The sequence below is a fragment of the Mirounga leonina genome, unplaced genomic scaffold (genome assembly GCF_011800145.1).
Source record: "Mirounga leonina isolate KUSES-001 unplaced genomic scaffold, KU_Mleo_1.0 Mir_101595, whole genome shotgun sequence".
NCBI lineage: Eukaryota > Metazoa > Chordata > Mammalia > Carnivora > Phocidae > Mirounga > Mirounga leonina.
Window position 1 is genome coordinate 11,424,556 of NW_023270158.1, and position 9,481 is coordinate 11,434,036.

At 41.1% G+C, this 9,481-nt stretch overlaps 1 protein-coding gene across 2 annotated transcripts; it reads left to right on the plus strand.

Moving 5' to 3' along the window:
- The first annotated feature begins 7,298 nt into the window (after window positions 1–7,298).
- Window positions 7,299–9,133, plus strand: LOC118005746 (melanoma-associated antigen B18-like). Of its 2 annotated transcripts, XM_034998049.1 has the most exons (3): window positions 7,299–7,385; window positions 7,880–8,927; window positions 9,046–9,133. In XM_034998049.1, the coding sequence occupies exon 2, from the start codon at window positions 7,887–7,889 to the stop codon at window positions 8,904–8,906; it is 1,020 nt and encodes a 339-aa protein (XP_034853940.1). In that variant the 5' UTR covers window positions 7,299–7,385; window positions 7,880–7,886; the 3' UTR covers window positions 8,907–8,927; window positions 9,046–9,133. The 2 variants fall into 2 exon arrangements, with proteins under 2 accessions (XP_034853940.1, XP_034853850.1); XM_034997959.1 differs by lacking the exon at window positions 7,299–7,385 and having other exon boundaries at window positions 7,868–8,927.
- Window positions 9,134–9,481: the final 348 nt, after the last annotated feature.

The window sequence follows — 9,481 nt, forward strand, 5'->3', positions numbered from 1 at the left end:
GACCATGCCACTAAGAGTGAGCGTATAAAGAAAACAAATGAACAACAAACCCAAACCCCTCTTAACCCATTAGAGTTTAAATGTTAGAAATACCCCAGTATCCCTTCATAACTTCCAATCAGTGTTTTCTTTGCAGGTGAAAATATACTCTCTTGATATATAACTTAAATGACTGCTAATGTCTAAAATATCCAAACTTTTCTCCTTGCTTGGCAGGCATCCTTTACTTCTTTCCCTTCATTTCGAAAAGAGATTCCCAACAATCCTTCTTTTAAAGATAAAATATACAGGCCCCTAGTCTTTAGGTTGACTAAACTTGTGACTTTGTAGGCATCTCCCCCCCCCCCCCATTTAAATCCTTGTACGTTTCCCGTTTTCAGCCAAGGAAAATCTTATCAACTACCTGGTCAGAACTTACATGATTATTATTATGTGTATGTTGTTATTATATTTGTTTGGCAGTTTACTCCTTTCCAAGTAAATTAATGGCATTTCATTTGAAACTTATATTACCTACACGTTTTCTGTAGAATCTAAAATTCTTTTCCGTTTGTAGTAAGCACCAGTAACAAACAGTAAATACTTGCGATAGGCTAGTCCACCAACCTCTCAGAATAGAATCTGAAGCCTAGACAGGCAAAGGTATGGTCAGGTTGAGAGGCATGCTGGCGGCGAGCCGTCACAGAAGCCCAGATGTCCATGTTCCAGTTGAGTGGTCCATGCATCACTCCTCATTTTGTTATATGACCATTGCTACACCTTTGAAAATAGTAGGACGTAAGAGTAATTTATTGCTGCTTATACTTAAAGTTACTCTGATGGAAAGAAGAATGAATGAGTTGTAAACCTTGTGGATTTCCATTTAGTACCATGAAGACACACAGGAGTGCTCATTCATTACTGCGTACTCCACTCTTGGCATGGTGCTTAGCCGTATATGTATTTGTTAAATAAATGACAAGCAGAAAGAGAGTAGCTGCTGAGTTGATAAAACATGAAGACATTAACGATGAAACAGCAGACCCCTTAAAGTTCACTGTGTGAATGCACCCTTTCAGTTTGGGAATTAGAAGCCTCAATTTTGCATCTTGTGGCACAGTTGTTTCAAAGAAGGTAAAAAAAACCCAAAACAAAAAACACCAAAACAAACCACAGCATTAGAGACTTTAAAACCTTTTGTTCTAAATTTAGTACAGTATATGCAACTTGGGAGTTCCAGCTACAGTTACGGTCAGAAATTCTGTAATCATTTATTTTTTCTAGGTGTGATAGTCGGAATTTTAATATTACCCTCAGTAGTTCACAGCCACATATAATCACCTCCTGTTGAACGCAGGAGGGACCTGTGAATATGATGGGATATCACTCCCGTGATTAATTTATGTTATATAGCCCAGCTGACTTTAGGGAAGGGAGATTATCTTTAGTGGACTGGACCTAATTAGGTGAGCCCTCAAAAGGGGCAAGTTTCCTTCTTCCTGGAGAAAGGGATTCAGGTACTGGGGATTCTACATAAGGGAGATTCTCCACTGATGGCTCTGAAAATGGAGAGGGCTAAAAGGCAAGGAATGCAGTCAATTTCTAGGAGCCAAGAATGGCCCCTGCCTGACAGTTAGCACTGTAGACCCCAGGCCTACAGTGACAGGTTAACTCAATTCTGCCAACAACCTGAATCTTGCAGGGAGATCCTTCCTAAGAGCCTCCTGATAAGAATGCAGCCCAGCCACAAGACACCTTGAGAGTGAGGACCCGAGCAGAGAACACAAATGAGTTGCATCTAAACTACTCACCAACAGAAATGTGAGATAATAGATGGGTGTTCTTTTAAGCCTCTGAGTTTGACATAATTTGTTATGCAGCGATGAGAAACTAAGGTACTGGGTATCTCAAAGGATGGATCAAGACTGATTTTTAGGACTTTCTCAAAGTTTCAATCCAAGAAATATTTCTAAACAACTAGTAATTTGTAAAACTTACAGAGTGTTTTCTCATATATACCTTTATTTCATCATTCCACCAATTCAGTAAAAAGAATATCCTTATTCTCCACTGTAAATTTTTTTAACATAATCTCATATAGGGTAATTTTATTGCTCAAGATCACAAAGGCAAACAGTGGAATGATGCCTAGAATTTAAAACAAGGCCAGGTATACTTAAGTATTACTGCTCTTAGTGTGTGAGGACAGGATCAATATTAAACACTGAAGACTCACCAGGACTGGGGCTAGGGTGAGGCAAGTGAGGCACTGACTTTGAGCTCAAAATTTAAGGTCAGGGGTAGACCAAACAATCTCAGTAATCAAAATAAATTATGCTTTCATTCAATATTAAATAAAATAAAGTTAATGCCAAAAATCCATGATGAGAAAATATCACACTTTTAAATAAAGACACCATCCATGGGCTGAAAATAGGGTTAAACAAGTGAGGCACAGACTGTTGGGATCATGCAAGTGCAGGGTCAGATCCCATCTCTTTAAAACTTTAATATTTTATTTCCCACTCCCCTCACCTTTTTTTTTTTAAAGATTTTATTTATTTATTTGAGAGAGAGAGAGAGAGAAACAGCATGAGAGGGGATAGGGTCAGAGGGAGAAGCAGGCTCCCTGCTGAGCCAGGAGCCCGATGTGGGACTCGATCCCAGGACTCCAGGATCATGACCTGAGCCGAAGGCAGTCGCTTAACCAACTGAGCCACCCAGGTGCCCCCCACTCCCCTCACCTTAATCCTGATCCTGACTCAATAACATGTACCCTTGACACTTCCTTGTCTTTCAGTTACTAGGAAGTATTAACATACTCTCTTATTTCTGAAGTTTATTCAGAAACTTTCTTTTTATTTAATTTATTCATTTATTTACTTGAGAGAGGGGGAGATCACGAGCAGGGGGGAAGGGTAGAGGAAGAAGCAAACTCCCTGCTGAACAGGGAGCCCAACGTGGGACTTGATCCCTGAAACCTGGGATCTGACCTGAGCCGAAGGCAGCTGCCCGACCGAGTGAACCACCCAGGCGCCTCTATTCAGAAACTTTCTACTCAGTTATTTTGGTTGCTTGGCAAGTGGCAAAGTTATGTGTTCAAAAATAGTTCTCCTTATCAAACTCAACACTCAAAAAACAAATAATCCAGTTAAGAAATGGACAGAAGACATGAAAAGACACTTTTCCAAAGAATACATCCAGATGGCTAACAAACACATGAAAAGATGCTCAAGATCACTCATCATCAGGGAAATACAAATCAAAACTATGATGAGATACCACCTCATACCTGTCAGAATGGCTAAAATCAACAACACAAGAAACAACAGGTGTTGGCGAGGATGTGGAGAAATGGGAACCCTCTTGTACTCTTGGTGGGAAGGCAAACTGGTACAGCCACTCTGGAAAACAGTATGGAGGTTCCTCAGAAAGTTAAAAAGAGAACTACCCTATGATCTAGCAATTAACTACTAGGTATTTGCCCAAAGGATACAAAAATACAGATTCAAAGGGGTACATGCACCCTGATGTTTATAGCAGCATAATCAACGATAGCCAAACTGTGGAAAGAGCCCAAATGTTCATCAACTGATGAATGGATAAAGTAGATGTGGAATATTACTCAGCCATCAAAAAGAATGAAATCTTGCCATTTGCAATGATGTGGATGGAGCTAGAGTGTATTATGCTAGAGTGAAATAAGTCAGTCAGAGAAAGACAAATACCATATGATCTCACTCATATGTGGAATTTAAGAAAGAAAACAGGTGAACATATGGGAAAGGGGAAAAGAAAAAAAGGAGAGAGCAAAAGAAACCATAAGAGATGCTTAACGATAGAGAACAAACTAAGGGTTGATGGAGGGAGGCCAGTGGGGGATGGGCTAGATGGGTGATGGGTATTAAAGAGGGGCCTGTTGTGATGAGTGCTGGGTGTTGTATATAAGTGATGAATCACTGAATTCTACTCCAGAAACCAGTATAGCACTGTATGTTAACTAACTCAAACTTAAAAACAAACAAACAAACAAACAAAAAAACCCCCCAAAATAGAGTTTTCTTGATCTGCCAAATTGGCTCCTGGCTATGTTAATCTGAGCATGGTGTCACAGGTATCGTGCTCATTCAAAGACCGTGCATCCATTCCTCTGAATTAGCCTGGATCATTAACAGATATGTCCCGTGTCCCCTAAATATCGTTATCTTGGCTGGAATTGATGTCCAAGAGAATGAGGCATGGGGATGAGGAAGCCTTCAGAAATTCAGTCCTTCAGTGGCAGTGTAGCCATTGAAATGGCTGAAATGGTATTGGAAGCAGCAGGTTTAAGAGTGGACAGTTTTGTCTAAGTTGGACTGGAGCAGAAGGTAAAGGTGAAAAAGGTCTTCAGCCATTGAAAGGCTAAAATTGTTGTTAGGGGCCAAATCATTCTAGGTAACTTCTGCTTGAGAACGTGTTACTACATCACTCACAGAGGAGCAGGATGGGTGAAGGCACAGGGGAGTACAGTTCTAACAGCTGAATGGTGACAACTGGTTTTATAACCTGACTGTATCCATAGTTTCAGTGTCTTTGCTCGACAACATTTTGTATTGCCAGGCTTATTAACCTAGAAACGTGTCTAAAAAGTGACCTACTCAAGAAGTAAATAGTCATTCAAAAATCTAAGTATTTAATTTACTAACAAGTAAAATGAGAAGTTGGAAAATCTTTTTTAATAAATTGAGAGTACATATTAGCATATTTATTCAAGCAAGTCAGATATTTTTGCATTGGCCACATTAATGGATAGAGTCCTGAGTCTATTAGGACAGCCCTATATTGAATAAATTTGTGAACCCAGAGGAGGGAGTCCACAATTTTATCTTTTATGTACGTGCATACAAGCTAAGATAGTAATAACATTAAAACTAGCTGCCATGTCCACATTAGAATTTATAAAGAAAAAAATAAAACTCAACTTGCATACTGACTGGTTAGCTATATAGAAAGAACATAGAAAATATATTCCTTCAAAGAAAACTAGCTTTGAATAATTTATAGTAAAATTTTCTATTTTTCAAAATTATAACTATCTGTAGGCACAAATAATGTCATGTGACAAAGACTAGGGCCTGAACATGGATTATTCCAGTGCTGCTCATTAATAATTATTATTAATGGATGAATTATTCATCCAGTTACTAACTGATTTAGTTCTCAAGCAAGATTTGTTATTTAAAATTACAAAAAATACAATTTTGAGCTAAAGAGTTTACTGATATTGATTAGACAAAAAAATCTAGCTTTCTTTATCTATATATCTAGCTCTCTAGGCAGTAAAATGGGGCAACCATAAGGCTTGCCTCAAGAAAACAGAATGGAAGATAACAGATGGTTCTACCTATAGATATATTTCAGCTAATAATCTCAGAAGAAATGACAGAACTCCAGAATTACAATTCAGCAGCCCCTAATGGATTAATGGATGACACTGATGATCCTCAATGACCGCCAACATTACCACAAAGGAAACAACAGATGTTTTGTGCCTCCTAATGGAATTAACACAATGTCACTTCAGGAGTGATTTTGCCAACAAAGAGACAAATATATAAATAAACCTTAATCTGAACAAGCTTCCTATAACTATTGAAGATAAATGATACTGAGCATCAGGTTTATTGAGTTACTTTATCCTTTGTAATGTTATATGTGATGGAGAATTTTCTATAATAAAATGATTTTATTATAAATATGTCTTTAAATTTGAAAACCCGAGTAAAACAGAAGTATTTGTAGCAAAATATAAATCACTAAATAGGTCCATGAAGAAATATAAAACTTTCATTGACCAATAGAACCTGAAACTCAATCCTGATATATTTTCAGGGCACATTTTGCCCTCAAACTGTACCAGGATCAGCCAGGTTGAAAGGTCGTTATACCAAATGATGAAGGAAAAGCTAATCAGCACTTTAAGTAAGCTCTTACAAGCTGTACAAGAAGATGGGAAATTACTCAACTACTTTAACAGGCTAACTGTTCTTGATACAAAAACCAGATGAGTATGCCCCAAGAAAAAAAATATTTGAGTCAAGCTTACTCATATACATATTCTAAATAAATTCATAGCGTATCCAGTACAGCAACGAATTAAATGAAGAAAGAGGCTGTGTTCAAGGAATGCAAAGATCATATGACATTAGAAAAAACTGTGAATTGGTTAACAGAGAGAGAAGAGAAAGCATTTTATCGTGTTCTGGGAGTAGAGAAAAAGATCTTTGATAAAAATTCAACACCAGTTCGTGCCAGTAACTGTTAACAAACAGAATAGAATTTCCATATTCTAAAATCAACAGCACACATACATAAGTGTGAAATGTTAAAACATTCCCACTAAAGTCAAAACAGGACATGGAGGTGTGGTACCATTTCTACCTTTCAAACCTGGACTGGTTTGCATAGCCAGCATATAGCCATACATAGGAATACCAAAATAAAAGTTACGGATTATGAAAAAAGGTAATAAGATCCCCTAATTAAAAACTCCAAAGAAATTGGCTGTCAAATACTCAAATGTATAAGGAACTTCAGGAAACTGATGTAGAACACTACAGCAAAATCATAAGTCTAGCCACACAAAATAAATAAAAGAATATATCATGGAAAATATACCATTCAAAACAGTAGCAATATCCAAAATATACCTAAAAAAAGAACTAAGAAATATGTACATGATCTTTGTGGAAGCAAATATTTTAAAAAGTTACTAATAGACTTAGGTAAAAGAAGTCTCAAATAGAGCAATACACCACGCTCATTTACAGTAAGCAGAATATTGTACAGATGTCAATTCTCCTAAAATTATTTACAGATTTCTGCCTTACCTGATGGATTTGGCTTCGGGTCAGCAGAATAGACATAGTCCAGCACCAAGGCGTCAAGGTATGACCCTGAATAAGGACTGAGGTGAGAACCCACCCGAAAAGAAGGGGCAACAGAGAGGTCGTTCCCCCCCCCCCCCCCCCGCTGCCCCCCCACGCCGGTCAGTTTTGGAAGGACTCAGTCATGGCTGCTCGGCTCTGCTCCCGCTTTACTCCCTACTGGGGGTCCTGAGAGAAATGAAAGCCATGGTCTGATGTGAGCTAACTTCACCAGAGGAAGAAGTCCCAGGCCCTGCCTGACAGGAGTCAGGAAGGACCCCGTTTGACTTCGGCATAATTCCTCCGCCACCATTACTGAGGGGAGCCCTCCAGAAACCCACGCGAGCTTTCATGCTGGGAAGCCCGGGTGGGCGTGGCCGGAAGTGCTCACCTTGATTTCTGCTACATGCTCAGCGGAGCCTGAGTCCTCGCTGTGGGAGGTGTAGAGGTGTGGTCTCACGCCAGCAAAGGGAGGAGTGCCAGGACTGGACAGGTGTCAAGGTGAGTAGTTTGCTAGAACTGAAGAGATGCATTCCTTTCAGAACTGAGGTGGCTCAAAGAGCCCCGTGCTATTCTGGCATGCCCCGCCCCCACTGCCCGGACCTCGTGGCCGAAGCGTGGCTGTTAGGCTTAATGCCCCCTCACTTCCGCATTCGGCATTTGTGGGATGGGAGGTCTTTTTCGGAAGGGGCAGCCTCAAGTCAGTGGGGGGAGGTTTCAAAAGACCGATCGGGAGTCAGGTTTAGTATTCTGAGTTAGAACTGAGGTGACAAGCCCCCACGGAAGAGAGGAGGTGCATGGAGTCCTGTTCACCCCTGTTTTATGGGTTCCTAAAACAGTACCCTTAAGGGAATAAGCAGAGGCACCTTTTCTTGCAGCCCAACTAGAATATCCTTATCGAGGCTGTGCCCACCATCTCTTCTTCCATATTCTAGGGTGACCTCTTCATCAGCCTAACTGCTTGCACCTAACTCCTGCCTGCTATCCCCGACCAGAGTCACCATGCCTAGAGGTCAGAAGAGTAAGCTCCGTGCCCGTGAGAAGCGCCGCCAGGCCCGTGGTGAGACCCAGGCTCTGAAGGATGCTGAGGCTACTGCAGCAGCAGCAGGAGAGTCCCCCTCCACCGCCTGTCCTCTCTCTGGGGGTAGACCTGCTGCTGCGACTCCTAGGCATCCTCAGGGAACCTCATCTTCCACCAGTGCTGATGCAGCTCTTTCATGCACCGATGATTCAGATGAAGGTGCCAGAAGCCAAGATGAGGGAAGCCCCAGATCGTCTAATGGTGCTGAGGTCTCATACAGAGACGCATTAAACAAGAAGGTAGTTTTATTGGTGCATTTCCTGCTGCAGAAATATCAAAAGAGAGAGCCAGTTAGGAAGGCAGACATGCTGAAGCTTGTCATCAAAAAGTACAAGTATCATTTCAATGAGATCCTCAAGAGAGCCTCTGAGCACATGGAGCTGGCCTTCGGGATTGATTTGAAGGAAGTGGATCCCATCCGGCACTGCTACGCCCTCGTCAGCAAACTCGACCTCACCGTTGATGGCACGATGCATGAAGAAGAGAACATACCCAAGACTGGCATCCTGATGATTGTGCTGGGTGTGATCTTCATGAAAGGCAAATGCGCCCCTGAGGAGCAAGTCTGGGAAGTCCTGAATATGATGGGCGTCTATGCTGACAGGAAGCACTTCATCTATGGGGAGCCCAGGAAGGTCATCACCCAAGATTTGGTGAAGCTTAAGTACCTGGAGTACCGCCAGGTGGCCAACAGTGATCCTCCACGCTACGAGTTCCTGTGGGGCCCGAGGGCCCATGCCGAGACCAGCAAGATGAGAGTCCTAGAGTTTTTGGCCAAGATTCATGATACCGTCCCCAGTGCCTTCCCGTCGTGGTACGAAGAGGCTTTGAAAGATGAGGAAGAGCGAGCCCGAGCCCGAGCCACAGCCAGGGCTCGGACCGCTGCCATGGCCAGTGCACGCTCCAGGGCCTTGACCAGCAGCTTCTCCCACCCTAAGTGACGTGGGCGGCTGGTTGAACAGGTGCGTCACCGTTCTAACAGCGGCGGGCCAGGGCGGGGCTGGAGAAGTGTGTATCATCCCTGCCTTCCTCCTGTATGTCAGTAACGTGGAGTTTCACTTTTTTTTTTTTTTTTTTTAGGTTTTATATCAAATGCTGAAGCTTGAAGCAGATTGTTTTCTTTGTGGAAGGAAAAAGCAGTCAACATTCTAAGGAATAGATGGCCAGGGTGTGTCTGGGAGGAACACAGTGAATATCGTCTTTGTGGTCCTGCTGTATCTCGTAAACTTAAAGGTTTTGTTCCTTTTCTTTTTTCTTTCTCTTTTTTTTTCTTTCTTCCTTTCACTTTCTTTTTCTTTTTATTTCAAATGTTATTTCTTTAACAGAAAATTTATATAATTTTTGAATCTAAATTTATTAATGATTTTGGTTTTTTGTTTCTGTTTAATAGATTTAAGATTAGGAGTTTTATTATTTAGTAAAACAAATTGGGAAACCTTTCATATTTACCAAAACAGAACAATAAAACATGGCGTTGTAACAGGCATTCACTTGGAAATGCAAAAAAATTTAGCAG